Below are 18249 nucleotides of genomic sequence, written 5' to 3'. Positions count from 1 at the left end.
AGTAATTACAGGAAAACTGAGCCTAGCGGGATACTTACAGTATCATGAGTTTTAGTAGAGGACTGAATGACGCTGAATTCAACAGACGCATGCTTATTATTTTAAAAGGCAGATCTTCCTCTGTTATTTCTCTGAAGAGCTGAAGCTTTAGGCTAAGCTTGCATATTTAAGATTAATGCACAAACCATGAACAGTTTCATAAAAAGTTCTTATTGCATAAGAAACCAGGCCACAGATGTCTCAGTGCTAAAATTACACTCTTTATCTAGAGGTTTGCTTGAGGCCATTTCACACATATAATAAGCAGATTTTTAAGATTTACATTTATGCATTTGGCAGACGCTTTTATCCAAAGTGACTTACAGAGCACTTATTACAGGGACAATCCCCCCGGAGCAACCTGGAGTTAAGTGCCTTACTCAAGGACACAATGATGGTGACTGTGGGGGTCGAACCAGCAACCTTCTGATTACCAGTTACGTGCTTTAGCCCACTACGCCACCACCACTCCTGTTTAACAGAAGATGGTACCGTACATTGTATCTGGCACATAAGCAATGATTTGAACAAATTACATTTTTTAATGCTTTTTTACAAAATAATCATGACTGATTGGTTCCCAAAATTAAGTATTTAAAGTGCCCTGCAGTGATTTTTTAACTATATATTTCATGAAGCATTGGCCGATTTCTGACTCAACCACATGGCTCCTCATAAACAGCAATTCTTGAGACCTCAAAAGAGAAGATGTCAGTATTGTTTTGTCTTAGGAGTTCCTCCAGCGAACGAGCAATCTGAAAATAAAGACAACAGGATGTTAGGAGACAACAGGCCCAGAAGAGCACAGTAAGGCTGCGTCCCAAATGGGTAAGTTACTCAAAACAAGTAATCCACTACAAATGACTAATTACTTGTATAAAAAAATAAAAAAATAAAATAAATAAATAAAATTAAGTAATCAGATTACTTTACCGATTACTTCACATAAAAAGTAATCACATTCCGAATTATTTGACCCCTTAGTGACTTTCTAAATACTTTTTTAAAAACAAAGCAGAGTCAAGTGTTTGGTATTATTTTAAAGGAAACTTTTCAAATGTTTTAATGATATAGATTATGATATAATCTGAGACTGTCAGCCTAAGAAACTGCTGAAAAATAACACAAAAATATTGAGACAAAAATCTACTTTTTTCTTATTTTTCTGATTTAACATGATATATCACTGGGTGTAAATAAGGCAGCTCTGAAAAAGTGCATTAGGTTTGTTCCCAACCATGTCAACCGTATCTGAGAATAACTTTGTGTTGATACGACAAGGTGATCAAAAGTTATAGCATTATAAATATAATTGATACTAGTGTACAAAAATGTCTCCAAGTGTCCAAACGCCTCTCCAAACACATAAAAGATAATAATTATACATAAGAACTAATTACACATGCAAACACAACAATGACTAAAGGTTTGCATAGCATGCAGACATGATTTTAGTCATGAGATTTCACTGAATGAGTTTCATTCTGTGTCATTTGAGGCATTATTGAGTCTGTGTATCATGTATTTGCACCCTCTCCTGGTGGTCATATGAAACAGTCACCAATCACATGTCTTTCTTCCCAAATATGAACAAGTTTTTCACCGATCTATACCCAATTCAATTGGTTTTGCGTTCCTGGATGCTACATGATTTCCACTTACGTCATCTGATCCAGGAAAGCTAATGTGTTTTCAGCCAGATAGCCAGACGCTGTGCGCACATTGTGCTTTGTGCCAATTATCTAATGATACATACATCCAATTACCTTGTGCATGGGCTTGTTTGAAAGACAATCGCCTCCTTTAAGTAATGACGTGATGTTTTACGTTCTGTTAAACATAAAACGTTTTTTCATAACATTCTTCGAAATTAAGCAACACATGAAACATAATTGTCAAAAACATATATTTAACTATTACTCGCTATAGTTTTGTCTGTGAGTAAAACACATGGGCTGGTTGTATTTTACTCTTTAAGAGCTTTCCAACGACATATGACACATGAATATTTGACGAGTCTGATGTTTTTACCGATTGCCAAAGTATTTACAGTGCAAAATTATTAATAAATAATCAAATGGACCACTTCTGATTTCATCAATATCAGGTGATATTATTGAATTCTACATTAAATAGATACTTTTGTTAATAGCTTTTTTTTAAATTAATTTTCATTTTTTTAGATACAGTTTCACGTGCTATATTGATTACTATTGCCTACATAGAAAACAGGCTGCTCGGGGGGCATTACAAAGCTGGCACAGAGTGAAGTGACTTACTTTAAAGGGACTTTGGTGTCCCAATACTGGCCTATAGTTAAAAGTATGTACTATCCGATTACCGGCAAAGCACTCTTGAGATGCTGAATGTTTGCTAATGGTGCTCTCTTCTCACCTGCAGCAGTGCCGCCTTGTGCTCTATTTCTGTGGACGACTCCGGTGCCAAAATTTCAACTTCCAAATTAGCGAGTATTGAGAGAACATCTGTGAAGTAACAAAACACCACAACATTGTCAGTATGTTAAATACGCACACCAGTGTAGTGTACACACAAACATTTGCACACCTTTGGCTGGGGTTGTGGAAATTAAGAGAATATGTGGTATAGAAGAATATCTGTAACAGGGTTCGATGGAAAGGAGGAGGCGGGAACTGGACGAAGCATCAAAGTAATGTTTTTAACACATACAGGGCAGCTGCCTGCAGCTCTCTCTCTCCCGAACTGCCGCATCTCGTTGCACTGATCCCTCTCCTCGGCTGATTAGCCGACTGGGGGCCTGGCATGCATAGTCACGGCCTGGCCCCGCCCTCCTCCTTGTCACAATATCTCAGCTCAGTAGGTCCTTATAATTAATGGATGTGGATGTGCATTTCTCATTGACTATTCATTGAAACATTGGACATTATTGCTTTAAAGGAAAAGGACAAATCTGCTGACAGTGACTTTGACAGACCAAAATACTGTCTATCGCTTTTAGGTTCTTTATACTGTAACCATAACATAGAGGAGACGTTTTATTGATCTTTTAAGACTTTCATTAATAGCTGATGTATTTGGTGCCTCTCCTCACCTGTATTTGCAGTTGTGTTCATCTGAGCTGTTCGATTGGACGGCTCTGGTGTCACATTTGTGCTAGGAACGGCTGTTGTTAGATTTGTAGGTGCTGGAGCAGATAAAAAAAGTGTTATGAATATGGTACATATAGATAATAATAATAACTAGATTCCTGAAGAAAATGTGTGTGGTGCTAGCCATGCCAAAACTCGTTAAATAGCTTTTTCTATCTTGTTGCTAAACACTAAAATAATGGTTATAGAATGTTGCTAGCATGTGTTTTTCATGATGGTAGCATGTAGGTGTTATGTTTGTGTTAGCATGATGCTAGCATGTTTTACTACATTGCTAGGTGATGCTAGCATGTGTTAGCAGGATATTAGCACGTTTTTAGCATGATTTAGCACTTTGCTAGGTGATACTAGCATGTGTTAACACGTTTTAGCTTGTTTTAGCACTTCGCAAGGTGATGCTAGCATGTGTTAGCATGTTGCTAGCACGTTTTTAGCTTGTTTTTAGCACTTCACTAGTTGATGCTAACATGTGTTAGCCTGATGCTAGCATGTTTTTAGCATGTTTTAGCACTTCGATAGGCGATGCTAGCATGTGTTAGCATGATGTTAGCAAATTTTTGGCATGTTTTAGCACTTCGCTAGGAGATGCTAGCATTTGTTAGCATGTTGCTAGCACATTTTTAGCATGTTTTAGCACTTCGCAAGGCGATGCTAGCATGTGTTAGCATGTTGCTAGCACGTTTTTAGCATGTTTTAGCAGTTCGCAAGGCGATGCTAGCATGCCCAATATGGGTAGTTATTTTTGTGCCGCTATCAAACATAGCTCCAACAGAAGCCAAAGCGGTGAACACAGACATGAGGAAGGATACATTTTTATATTATCAGCACTCTGGTAATGCTGCTTGACCAATCAAATTAAAGGGCCAAAACTGTAAACAAAATATTTATCATCTCAAATTCTCAAGATATTTCAGCCTATTGGATATAAGCTATTATTCTCAGTTTACACGTGTATTTTTCTTAAATCAAACACAACACAATAAACATCTGGGTTCTTACAGCATGTGCCATTGAAGTCGGGGCAGCAGTCGTTGTGTTGTTTACACATTTCATCACAAAAACAGCCTCTGAAACAGCTGACGTTATTCCCAGGACAGCAAAGAGCCGGTTCTGCTGAACAATTCCCTACAGAATCGGAGTGAATGACATGTCAAAAGTTCAAATAATGACTGGATCGATCCTCATTTCACTCTATACAAAATATTAATTAATTAAAGACCTCATTTAAAAGGTTTAACTCATAAAGACATGAACTGTAATTGTGCAACATATGTAGGACATCATGAGCATCAGTACATCAGTAACCTTATAAAAGCTGTTTTATTCTACGTGGAGCGGGTCCGCACATGGGGGCAGCCATGTTAGAGTCACATGACCAGCCGAATGCTACTCGCTTAATCTCAGTACCCGTCCTGTTATTGGACACTTTCACTCAATGATTACATTAATCATGGCTGACTGTGAATAATACATTTCTACAGTGGCATCTGAAACTGACAAAGATTCATTTGAAATGATGCTGCATCCGAGCCACTAGGTGTCAGTGTCAGTCCAAGATGAACATTAAAAGTGTTAGTAAAAATAGTTCATGTAATATTTAACAGTTAACATAATCAAAGAAAAAGAACACATTATATAGCATAATTACAGACAATACAATATACCTGTCAATGGCAAGGTGCTTGGTGTGCTGGTGCTGGTGTTGGTGCTGGTGCTGTTATTGACTATGAGGGGAAAGAGGCAATGACAGATGTCAGGATTTATCAGATAAGTATGTAAGCTCAGCAAATGCTCTGAAAGGAGCTTATAATTTTATTTTTATCACAATTATTAATCATAAATTATTGAATATAGTGGTAACACTTGACATTAAGGTTGCCTCTGTAAAGAGTTTATAAAGGGGTTCATTAATGAGTAATAACTCTTTTTAATAAATCATGTATATGCATCTATAACAACATGTATATAAAGGGTGATTTTCATGCAATACTTGCCAAATAGTAAAACAGTTTTAACTTTGCATGGTATAAATGCTTAATAAATGTTCTTATTAATACATATTTTAATCCTAATCATGAAATGTCATCATTCATGATGCAGCAAAAAATAGATTACACTGTTGTCTTGTCTCATGTCACTGTGCGTGTCGAGTTGGTGACAGAAGAATGCCATTACTCAGATTTGTGACCTACATATTAAAGTTACATTTCAGGACTTCATGCTCATCCAGAACAATAATGTATTCCTGTAACTTTGACTTCTCTCACTTATTAAGAGCAAATCTTTATTCTTTATTTCCCTTCATTTTACGGGTCATTTATAAATTAAGTTACAATATCTGTACCTTGTAATACAAGTCTTAATATAAGGTGCATTTACAAACTTATTTAGCAACCTTAAAACAGGTGCCACAATGCAAGCCTATTTATTGAGTTACCCGTGAACCATTTACTGTTTAATGACTTACAAGACATTAATAAGCTATGAAAGTGCACCTTAACGTAAAGTAGACACCTGTGAACCATTTATAAATGACTTACAAGACATTAATAAGCTATGAAAGTGCACCTTAACGTAAAGTAGACACCTGTGAACCATTTATAAATTACTTACAAAACATTAATAAGCTATGAAAGTGCACCTTAACGTAAAGTAGACACCTGTGAACCATTTATAAATGACTTACAAAACATTAATAAGCTATGAAAGTGCACCTTAACGTAAAGTAGACACCTGTGAACCATTTATAAATGACTTACAAAGCATTAATAAGCTATGAAAGTGCACCTTAACGTAAAATAGACACCTGTGAACCATTTATAAATGACTTACAAAGCATTAATAAGCTATGAAAGTGCACCTTAACGTAAAGTAGACACCTGTGAACCATTTATAAATGACTTACAAAGCATTAATAAGCTATGAAAGTGCACCTTAACGTAAAGTAGACACCTGTGAACCATTTATAAATGACTTACAAAGCATTAATAAGCTATGAAAGTGCACCTTAACGTAAAGTAGACACCTGTGAACCATTTATAAATGACTTACAAAGCATTAATAAGCTATGAAAGTGCACCTTAACGTAAAGTAGACACCTGTGAACCATTTATAAATGACTTATAAGACATTAATAAGCTATGAAAGTGTACCTTAACGTAAAGTAGACACCTGTGAACCATTTATAAATGACTTACAAAGCATTAATAAGCTATGAAAGTGCACCTTAACGTAAAGTAGACACCTGTGAACCATTTATAAATGACTTATAAGACATTAATAAGCTATGAAAGTGTACCTTAACGTGAAGCAGACACCTGTGAACCATTTATAAATGACTTACAAGACATTAATAAGCTATGAAAGTGTACCTTAATGTAAAGCAAACACCTGTGAACCATTTATAAATGACTTTCAAGACATTAATAAGCTATGAAAGTCCACCTTAACATTATGTAGACACCTGTGAACCATTTATTAATGACTTAATGATATTAATAAAGCCCTGAATTTATTTGTTTGTTTTTGGTGTAGCAGCATTAATTTTGACATCAAATTAACAATGAAAGTGACAAAACACAAACGCAAGCATTGAATCTCTCTATAGTAGCTTATTTTAAGTATCATATCATGACATAAATAATGAATTATGACATTTCATGATTTTAATTGATATAAGTATTAATAGGTACCTTTATTAAGCATTTATAACATGCAAGTTTAAATTGGCACACTATTTGGCAAATATCACATGATAGTCACCCCTTTTATTTATGTTCTTATAACTGCATATAAATGATTTATAATGCATTTATAAATAAGTTATATATCATTTATTAACCCCTTTATTAACCCTTTACAAAGGGAAGCTTAATGTAAAGTGTTACCAATATAATATTAACATGATTATATTTGAATACCTGTAAGGCAGGTGGGCTTGAAATCAGGGCAGCAGTCATGCAGTCTCAAACAAATAACATCACAAAAACAATTATTGGCGCGGCAGGAGTTGTTTTGTCCAGGACAGCACATGCCCGCCATTGCACAGCTTCCAAATGCTGGAAAAATGAGTCAAAAACACTGATATGAATATAAATACATCACACACTTAAACACACAGATGAAAAGAAAAGAAAAACTCACTGAGGGGAACTTGAGTTGTAGACGTAGTGCTCATAGTCGTGGTCAAATTAAATGGTGTGGTGAGATTCATCTGTGTGGTCACATGTGTGGACTTCATATTAGTGGATCCTCTAATTACTGTGGAACAATTAGAATTAGGTGAAGTCAAGATACACACTCGAACATGCAACAGACAAGTAAGACAAAACTGAAGCATGCAAGGCAAATGTTTTGGCTGTTAAAATGCTAGTCTCAGATCATTGAACACTGAAAAAGCAAATCCCAAAAATAGTTAAAGGTGATGTACTGTAGGCACGATTTAAGATTACTCAAACCAACGAAACCCTCTGGAGATCCTCCAGAAACCCTTCAAAGGAACCTCAAATAACCGATATATTATATCCTTGTTCTGAGGTAAAATATTTATTGTGTGGTGCTAAACACAAGCTTATTATGTCATGCTAATGGTAAAATTAGTCATGCGATATATTAAAAGTGTTAAGAAGTCATAAGCAGTGTTGGGTAATAGTAATCCACTACAAATTCCAAATTATTTCTCAAAACTTTTAACCAGATTACTTTTCTCATTACGTAATTGAAAAAGAAATCACATTATTTATAATATTATACTAATTACATTTCTTTTAAGTTATTTAAAAAAAATAATTCCGCTCAACAAATTCAAAATAATGTCTATATTTCTTTCTTGTTCATTGTTACACACAAGTCACATTTCTCCTTCACAATGACTTGTTACAGGCCATGATTCATGTATTCTACATAAATAATATTTTAGAAATTAGCATACCCCGATAAAGTTCTTCAATATGAGTAAATTAATTGCTAGTCAGTAACTGTAATCTGATTACAAGTATTTTACATGTAACGTGTTTCTATGAGACCAGGTTCCATTGAACTGAAAGGGTGCTCTAAAGTTCTCCAGAGAGTTCTGATTGTGTGGTAATTGAGAAATCTCAAACGATGCTTCGAGAATGTTAAACTTTTTACTGTGTTGTTGTGATGTACTAGCTGATGTCATACATGTGATAGTAGGTGATGTATTACTTGTTGTAGGTGATGTAGTTCTTGTTGTAGGTGATGTGGTAGTTGTTGTAGGTGATGTGGTACTTGTTGTAGGTGATGTGGTACTTGTTGTAGGTGATGTAGTAGTTGTTGTAGGTGATGTGGTACTTGTTGTAGGTGATGTGGTAGTTGTTGTAGGTGATGTGGTAGTTGTTGTAGGTGATGTATTAGTTGTTGTAGGTGACGTGGTACTTGTTGTAGGTGATGTGGTAGTTGTTGTATGTGATGTGGTAGTTGTTGTAGGTGATGTGGTACTTGTTGTAGGTGATGTGCTAGTTGTTGTATGTGATGTGGTAGTTGTTGTAGGTGATGTGGTACTTGTTGTAGGTGATGTGGTAGTTGTTGTAGGTGATGTGGTAGTTGTTGTATGTGATGTGGTAGTTGTTGTAGGTGATGTGGTAGTTGTTGTAGGTGATGTGGTACTTGTTGTAGGTGATGTGGTAGTTGTTGTATGTGATGTGGTAGTTGTTGTAGGTGATGTGGTAGTTGTTGTAGGTGATGTGGTACTTGTTGTAGGTGATGTAGTAGTTGTTGTAGGTGATGTGGTAGTTGTTGTAGGTGATGTGGTACTTGTTGTAGGTGATGTAGTAGTTGTTGTAGGTGATGTGGTAGTTGTAGGTGATGTGGTAGTTGTTGTAGGTGATGTGGTACTTGTTGTAGGTGATGTGGTAGTTGTTGTATGTGATGTGGTAGTTGTTGTAGGTGATGTGGTAGTTGTTGTAGGTGATGTGGTAGTTGTTGTAGGTGATGTGGTACTTGTTGTAGGTGATGTAGTAGTTGTTGTAGGTGATGTGGTAGTTGTTGTAGGTGATGTGGTACTTGTTGTAGGTGATGTGGTAGTTGTTGTATGTGATGTGGTAGTTGTTGTAGGTGATGTGGTACTTGTTGTAGGTGATGTGGTAGTTGTTGTATGTGATGTGGTAGTTGTTGTAGGTGATGTGGTAGTTGTTGTAGGTGATGTGGTACTTGTTGTAGGTGATGTAGTAGTTGTAGGTGATGTAGTAGTTGTTGTAGGTGATGTGGTAGTTGTTGTAGGTGATGTGGTAGTTGTTGTAGGTGATGTGGTACTTGTTGTAGGTGATGTGGTAGTTGTTGTAGGTGATGTGGTACTTGTTGTAGGTGATGTGGTACTTGTAGGTGATGTGGTAGTTGTTGTAGGTGATGTGGTACTTGTTGTAGGTGATGTGGTAGTTGTTGTAGGTGATGTGGTACTTGTTGTAGGCGATGTGGTAGTTGTTGTAGGAGATGTGGTACCTGTTGTAGGTGATGTGGTACTTGTTGTAGGTGATGTGGTACTTGTTGTAGGTGATGTGGTAGTTGTTGTAGGTGATGTGGTACTTGTTGTAGGTGATGTAGTAGTTGTTGTAGGTGATGTGGTAGTTGTTGTAGGTGATGTGGTACTTGTTGTAGGTGATGTGGTACTTGTTGTAGGTGATGTGGTAGTTGTTGTATGTGATGTGGTAGTTGTTGTAGGTGATGTGGTACTTGTTGTAGGTGATGTGGTAGTTGTTGTATGTGATGTGGTAGTTGTTGTAGGTGATGTGGTACTTGTTGTAGGTGATGTGTTAGTTGTTGTAGGTGATGTGGTAGTTGTTGTAGGTGATGTGGTACTTGTTGTAGGTGATGTAGTAGTTGTAGGTGATGTAGTAGTTGTTGTAGGTGATGTGGTAGTTGTTGTAGGTGATGTGGTAGTTGTTGTAGGTGATGTGGTACTTGTTGTAGGTGATGTGGTACTTGTTGTAGGTGATGTGGTACTTGTTGTAGGTGATGTAGTAGTTGTTGTAGGTGATGTTGTAGTTGTTGTAGGCGATGTGGTACTTGGAGTAAACACAGGTGGAGAGGTGATACTCTGAGCTGTTAATTGAAATAAAAATATATAGATTAAAATCAATTTAGTATCAACAGTACAAAATGTTGAACTAGTGCTGAACTGTCACCTAATGGTGCCATTCAAAATCTCTTCATTAAAGTTATTGTTAATGAAATCACAAACTGTTTTCTACAATTCTCTATTAAAATCTATATCAAAATGACATTGCAGCTGAAGCAAACAGATTGATGTTACCTGTTGTTAAATAGCTCCTTGTGACAATCAGACAGCCGACGAAAATAAGAGCAATATGACCCATCCTGAGATGTGTGCATCAAAATCAGACTAGTGTGAGAGTGTTATTCTGAGCAGCGTTTTATATGCAGCTTTCGTTTGTGCAGCAGATTCCAGTTTAAACCCATTAGGCATTGACCCATTAGTACCAGTACTTCAGAATTAACTGCAGATATTGGAAACATTTTGACATAGTCTATCCAGATTCCATAAGTATAATACATTTATATTTATAACCCTGAAAACAAAGAGTAACAGCCCAATGCATTGTGAGCTGTGGTCCAATAATCTGCTTTCTGGGGATACGGGGAACACAACAAAATCGTGGTGAGTTTTGGTCACTTACTGTCGTGTGTCCGGTCTAATTTCAGCTAGTGACATTTGGGCCAATCTTGGACCGTAATTCTATGTGGTATGTTGGCCAAACTCACTGCAGACATGTTCCCAAATTCGTCCCCAATGTTATTTTGCTATCTGGGTCTATATATGTGAAGATGCCCCCTATCCTGCTTTGCTTAATATCTTTTTCAGTTGCATTACACTTACACACAGGGCTGGACTGGGAAGAGAAATCGGCCCGGGATTTTACATAATAACTGACCCAAAAAGTTGTTGGAGGTGGGGCACTTTTTGCTGTCTTTTTCTGCATATTACGGCACCGTTTTGTGGTCTGTTCGGGCTGGTGGGAGAAACTTTTGATCCTTTTTCATTTAATTTTGCCGCATGCTCAAGTAGCTGCTGTACCCAAAAGTTTAACAAAAGAGCGGTTTCCTTATTCCCTGGGTCACATAACTGGTGTGTACGGCCGTCATTACGATCACCGTCCACCATTCCTTTTGGCAGGTACAGCGTCCGGCGGCGGTTTCCGGCAAAACTCGTTAAATAGCATTTTCTAACTTGTTGCTAAGCACTAAAATAATGGTCATAGAATGTTGCTAGCATGTGTTTTTCATGATGGTAGCATGTAGGTGTTATGTTTGTGTTAGCATGATGCTAGCATGTGTTAGCAGGATACTAGCATGTTTTTAGCATGTTTTAGCACTTCGCTAGGTGATACTAGCATGTGTTAGCACGTTTTTAGCTTGTTTTAGCACTTCGCTAGTTGATGCTAGCATGTGTTAGCCTGATGCAATCAAGTTTTTAGCACGTTTTAGCACTTCGCAAGGCTGATGCTAGCATGTTTTTAGCATTTTTAGGGTGTGGCTATGAAGATTTTAGGTCATTACTTATTGGCTGCTTGATAATATAAATCCTCTGAGGGAGAGAGAGGGAGACACGCAGGGCTATAATAACAATAAAAAGAGGAACAATAAGTATGCAAGAGAACAATAGTGATACCTTGCCTTTGGCAAGCACCACTAATAATAATAATAAGAAGAATGGCTCCATTTATTGGGAGACCCTATATTACAGAACCGATAACCCGTTAAGCAAATCAGTCTTTCTTGGGCTGTTATACAACATTTCTATAAACTATCGACTACCTGACTTTCCATGCCCAATATGGGTAGTTATTTTTGTGCCGCTATCAAACATAGCTCCAACAGAAGCCAAAGCGGTGAACACAGACATGAGGAAGGATACATTTTTATATTATCAGCACTCTGGTAATGCTGCTTGACCAATCAAATTAAAGGGCCAAAACTGTAAACAAAATATTTATCATCTCAAATTCTCAAGATATTTCAGCCTATTGGATATAAGCTATTATTCTCAGTTTACACGTGTATTTTTCTTAAATCAAACACAACACAAAAAACATCTGGGTTCTTACAGCATGTGCCATTGAAGTCGGGGCAGCAGTCGTTGTGTTGTTTACACATTTCATCACAAAAACAGCCTCTGAAACAGCTGACGTTATTCCCAGGACAGCAAAGAGCCGGTTCTGCTGAACAATTCCCTACAGAATCGGAGTGAATGACATGTCAAAAGTTCAAATAATGACTGGATCGATCCTCATTTCACTCTATACAAAATATTAATTAATTAAAGACCTCATTTAAAAGGTTTAACTCCTAAAGACATGAACTGTAATTGTGCAACATATGTAGGACATCATGAGCATCAGTACATCAGTAACCTTATAAAAGCTGTTTTATTGTACGTGGAGCGGATCCGCACATGGGGCGGCCATGTTAGAGTCACATGACCAGCCGAATGCTACTCGCTTAATCTCAGTACCCGTCCTGTTATTGGACACTTTCACTCAATGATTACATTAATCATGGCTGACTGTGAATAATACATTTCTACAGTGGCATCTGAAACTGACAAAGATTCATTTGAAATGATGCTGCATCCGAGCCACTAGGTGTCAGTGTCAGTCCAAGATGAACATTAAAAGTGTTAGTAAAAATAGTTCATGTAATATTTAACAGTTAACATAATCAAAGAAAAAGAACACATTATATAGCATAATTACAGACAATACAACATACCTGTCAATGGCAAGGTGCTTGGTGTGCTGGTGCTGGTGTTGGTGCTGTTATTGACTATGAGGGGAAAGAGGCAATGACAGATGTCAGGATTTATCAGATAAGTATGTAAGCTCAGCAAATGCTCTGAAAGGAGCTTATAAGCTTATAATTGTATTTGTATCACAATTATTCATCATAAATCATTGAATATAATAGTAACACTTGACATTAAGGTTGCCTCTGTAAAGAGTTTATAAAGGGGTTCATTAATGACTAATAACACAACTTAAAATGCATTATAAATCATGTATATGCATCTATAACAACATGTATATAAAGGGTGATTTTCATGCAATACTTGCCAAATAGTGAGACAATTTTAACTTTGCATGTTATAAATGCTTAATAAATGTTCTTATTAATACATATTTTAATCCTAATCATGAAATGTCATCATTCATGATGCAGCAAAAAATAGATTACACTGTTGTCTTGTCTCATGTCACTGTGCGTGTCGAGTTGGTGACAGAAGAATGCCATTACTCAGATTTGTGACCTATATATTAAAGTTACATTTCAGGACTTCATGCTCATCCAGAACAATAATGTATTCCTGTAACTTTGACTTCTCTCACTTATTAAGAGTAAATCTTTATGCTTTATTTCCCTTCATTTTATGGGTCATTTATAAATTAAGTTACAATATCTGTACCTTGTAATACAAGTCTTAATATAAGGTGCATTTACAAACTTATTTAGCAACCTTAAAACAGGTGCCACAATGCAAGCCTATTTATTGAGTTACCTGTGAACCATTTACTGTTTAATGACTTACAAGACATTAATAAGCTATGAAAGTGCACCTTAACGTAAAGTAGACACCTGTGAACCATTTATAAATGACGTACAAGACATTAATAAGCTATGAAAGTGCACCTTAATGTAAAGTAGACACCTGTGAACCATTTATAAATGACGTACAAGACATTAATAAGCTATGAAAGTGCACCTTAATGTAAAGTAGACACCTGTGAACCATTTATAAATGACTTACAAGACATTAATAAGCTATGAAAGTGCACCTTAACGTAGACACCTGTGAACCATTTATAAATGACGTACAAGACATTAATAAGCTATGAAAGTGCACCTTAATGTAAAGTAGACACCTGTGAACCATTTATAAATGACTTACAAGACATTAATAAGCTATGAAAGTGCACCTTAACGTAAAGTAGACACCTGTGAACCATTTATAAATGACGTAAAAAACATTAATAAGCTATGAAAGTGCACCTTAATGTAAAGTAGACACCTGTGAACCATTTATAAATGACTTACAAGACATTAATAAGCTATGAAAGTGCACCTTAATGTAAAGCAGACACCTGTGAACCATTTATAAATGACTTACAAGACATTAATAAGCTATGAAAGTGCACCTTAACGTAAAGTAGACACCTGTGAACCATTTATAAATGACTTACAAGACATTAATAAGCTATGAAAGTGCACCTTAACGTAGACACCTGTGAACCATTTATAAATGACTTACAAGACATTAATAAGCTATGAAAGTGCACCTTATCGTAGACACCTGTGAACCATTTATAAATGACTTACAAAGCATTAATAAGCTATGAAAGTCCACCTTAACATTATGTAGACACCTGTGAACCATGTATTAATGACTTAATGATATTAATAAAGCCCTGAATTTATTTGTTAGTTTTTGGTGTAGCAGCATTAATTTTGACATCAAATTAACAATGAAAGTGACAAAACACAAACGCAAGCATTGAATCTCTCTATAGTAGCTTATTTTAAGTATCATATCATGACATAAATAATGAATTATGACATTTCATGATTTTAATTGATATAAGTATTAATAGGTACCTTTATTAAGCATTTATAACATGCAAGTTTAAATTGGCACACTATTTGGCAAATATCACATGATAGTCACCCCTTTTATTTATGTTCTTATAACTGCATATAAATGATTTATAATGCATTTATAAATGAGTTATATATCATTTATTAACCCCTTTATTAACCCTTTACAAAGGGAAGCTTAATGTAAAGTGTTACCAATATAATATTAACATGATTATATTTGAATACCTGTAAGGCAGGTGGGCTTGAAATCAGGGCAGCAGTCATGCAGTCTCAAACATACAACATCACAAAAACAATTATTGGCTTGGCAGGAGTTGTTATGTCCAGGACAGCACATGCCCGCCATTGCACAGCTTCCAAATGCTGGAAAAATGAGTCAAAAACACTGATATGAATATAAATACATCACACACTTAAACACACAGATGAAAAGAAAAGAAAAACTCACTGAGGGGAACTTGAGTTGTAGACGTAGTGCTCATAGTCGTGGTCAAATTAAATGGTGTGGTGAGATTCATCTGTGCGGTCACATGTGTGGACCTCATATTAGTGGATCCTCTAATTACTGTGGAACAATTAGAATTAGGTGAAGTCAAGATACACACTTGAACGTGCAACAGACAAGTAAGACAAAACTGAAGCATGCAAGGCAAATGTTTTGGCTGTTAAAATGCTAGTCTCAGATCATTGAACACTGAAAAAGCAAATCCCAAAAATAGTTAAAGGTGATGTACTGTAGGCACGATTTAAGATTACTCAAACCAACGAAACCCTCTGGAGATCCTCCAGAAACCCTTCAAAGGAACCTCAAATAACCGATATATTATATCCTTGTTCTGAGGTAAAATGTTTACTGTGTGGCGCTAAACACAAGCTTATTATGTCATGCTAATGGTAAAATTAGTCATGCGATATATTAAAAGTGTTAAGAAGTCATAAGCAGTGTTGGGTAATAGTAATCCACTACAAATTCCAAATTATTTCTAAAAATGTTTAACCAGATTACTTTCTCATTACGTAATTGAAAAAGAAATCACATTATTTATACTATTATACTAATTACTTTTCTTTTAAGTTATTTTTTTTTTTAAATTCCGCTCAACAAATTCAAAATAATGTCTATATTTCTTTCTTGTTCATTGTTACACACAAGTCACATTTCTCCTTCACAATGACTTGTTACAGGCCATGATTCATGTATTCTACATAAATAATATTTTAGAAATTAGCATACCCGATAAAGTTCTTCAATATGAGTAAATTAATTGCTAGTCAGTAACTGTAATCTGATTACAAGTATTTTACATGTAACGTGTTTCTATGAGACCAGGTTCCATTGAACTGAAAGGGTGCTCTAAAGTTCTCCAGAGAGTTCTGATTGTGTGGTAATTGAGAAATCTCAAAGATGCTTCGAGAATGTTAAACATTTTACTGTGTTGTTGTGATGTACTAGCTGATGTCATACATGTGATAGTAGGTGATGTAGTACTTGTTGTAGGCGATGTGGTAGTTGTTGTAGGTGATGTGGTAGTTGTTGTAGGTGATGTGGTAGTTGTTGTAGGCAATGTGGTAGTTGTTGTAGGTGATGTGGTAGTTGTTGTAGGTGATGTGGTAGTTGTTGTAGGCAATGTGGTAGTTGTTGTAGGTGATGTGGTAGTTGTTGTAGGTGATGTGGTAGTTGTTGTAGGCAATGTGGTAGTTGTTGTAGGTGATGTGGTAGTTGTTGTAGGCAATGTGGTAGTTGTTGTAGGTGATGTGGTAGTTGTTGTAGGCAATGTGGTAGTTGTTGTAGGCAATGTGGTAGTTGTTGTAGGTGATGTGGTAGTTGTTGTAGGTGATGTGGTACTTGTTGTAGGTGATGTGGTACTTGTTGTAGGTGATGTGGTACTTGTTGTAGGTGATGTGGAAGTTGTTGTAGGTGATGTAGTAGTTGTTGTAGGTGATGTGGTAGTTGTTGTAGGTGATGTGGTAGTTGTTGTAGGTGATGTGGTAGTTGTAGGTGATGTAGTAGTTGTTGTAGGTGATGTGGTAGTTGTTGTAGGTGATGTGGTACTTGTTGTAGGTGATGTGGTAGTTGTTGTAGGTGATGTGGAAGTTGTTGTAGGTGATGTAGTAGTTGTTGTATGTGATGTGGTACTTGTTGTAGGTGATGTGGTAGTTGTTGTAGGTGATGTGGTACTTGTTGTAGATGATGTGGTACTTGTAGGTGATGTGGAAGTTGTTGTAGGTGATGTAGTAGTTGTTGTAGGTGATGTGGTAGTTGTTGTAGGTGATGTGGTAGTTGTAGGTGATGTAGTAGTTGTTGTAGGTGATGTGGTAGTTGTTGTAGGCTGATGTAGTAGTTGTTGTAGGCAATGTGGTAGTTGTTGTAGGTGATGTGGTAGTTGTTGTAAGTGATGTGGTAGTTGTTGTAGGTGATGTGGTAGTTGTTGTAGGCAATGTGGTAGTTGTTGTAGGCGATGTAGTAGTTGTTGTAGGTGATGTGGTAGTTGTTGTAGGTGATGTGGTAGTTGTTGTAGGTGATGTGGAAGTTGTTGTAGGTGATGTAGTAGTTGTTGTAGGTGATGTGGTAGTTGTTGTAGGTGATGTGGTAGTTGTTGTAGGTGATGTGGTAGTTGTTGTAGGTGATGTGGTAGTTGTTGTAGGTGATGTGGAAGTTGTTGTAGGTGATGTAGTAGTTGTTGTAGGTGATGTGGTAGTTGTTGTAGGTGATGTGGTAGTTGTTGTAGGTGATGTGGTAGTTGTAGGCGATGTAGTAGTTGTTGTAGGCGATGTGGTAGTTGTTGTAGGTGATGTGGTTGTTGTAGGTGATGTGGTAGTTGTTGTAGGTGATGTGGTAGTTGTTGTAGGTGATGTGGTAGTTGTTGTAGGTGATGTGGTACTTGTTGTAGGTGATGTGGTAGTTGTTGTAGGTGATGTGGAAGTTGTTGTAGGTGATGTGGTAGTTGTTGTAGGCTGATGTGGTACTTGGAGTAAACACAGGTGGAGAGGTGATACTCTGAGCTGTTAATTGAAATAAAAATATATAGATTAAAATCAATTTAGTATCAACAGTACAAAATGTTGAACTAGTGCTGAAGTGTCACCTAATGGTGCCATTCAAAATCTCTCAAAAGTTATTGTTAATGAAATCACAAACAGTTTTCTACAATTCTCTATTAAAATCTATATCAAAATGACATTGCAGCTGAAGCAAACAGATTGATGTTACCTGTTGTTAAATAGCTCCTTGTGACAATCAGACAGCCGACGAAAATAAGAGCAATATGACCCATCCTGAGATGTGTGCATCAAAATCAGACTAGTGTGAGAGTGTTATTCTGAGCAGCGTTTTATATGCAGCTTTCGTTTGTGCAGCAGATTCCAGTTTAAACCCATTAGGCATTGACCCATTAGTACCAGTACTTCAGAATTAACTGCAGATATTGGAAACATTTTGACATAGTCTATCCAG

General features: G+C 36.5%; 1 protein-coding gene across 1 annotated transcript; it reads right to left on the bottom strand.

Moving 5' to 3' along the window:
- Positions 1-242: 242 nt before the first annotated feature.
- On the bottom strand, positions 243-16750 carry LOC127621417 (integumentary mucin C.1-like). The gene is made up of 13 exons (XM_052094996.1): positions 16642-16750; positions 15244-15360; positions 15021-15158; positions 12915-12968; positions 12251-12376; positions 9627-10226; positions 7311-7427; positions 7088-7225; positions 4832-4891; positions 4167-4292; positions 3110-3202; positions 2434-2522; positions 243-794 (listed from the first exon to the last, which is right to left on the bottom strand). The coding sequence occupies exons 2-13, from the start codon at positions 15338-15340 to the stop codon at positions 696-698; spliced, it is 1737 nt and encodes a 578-aa protein (XP_051950956.1). The 5' UTR covers positions 15341-15360; positions 16642-16750; the 3' UTR covers positions 243-695.
- Between the last annotated feature and the right edge of the window lie 1499 nt (positions 16751-18249).

The sequence above is a fragment of the Xyrauchen texanus genome, chromosome 27 (genome assembly GCF_025860055.1).
Source record: "Xyrauchen texanus isolate HMW12.3.18 chromosome 27, RBS_HiC_50CHRs, whole genome shotgun sequence".
Taxonomy (NCBI): domain Eukaryota; kingdom Metazoa; phylum Chordata; class Actinopteri; order Cypriniformes; family Catostomidae; genus Xyrauchen; species Xyrauchen texanus.
This window is presented reverse-complemented; position numbering and strand designations above follow the sequence as displayed.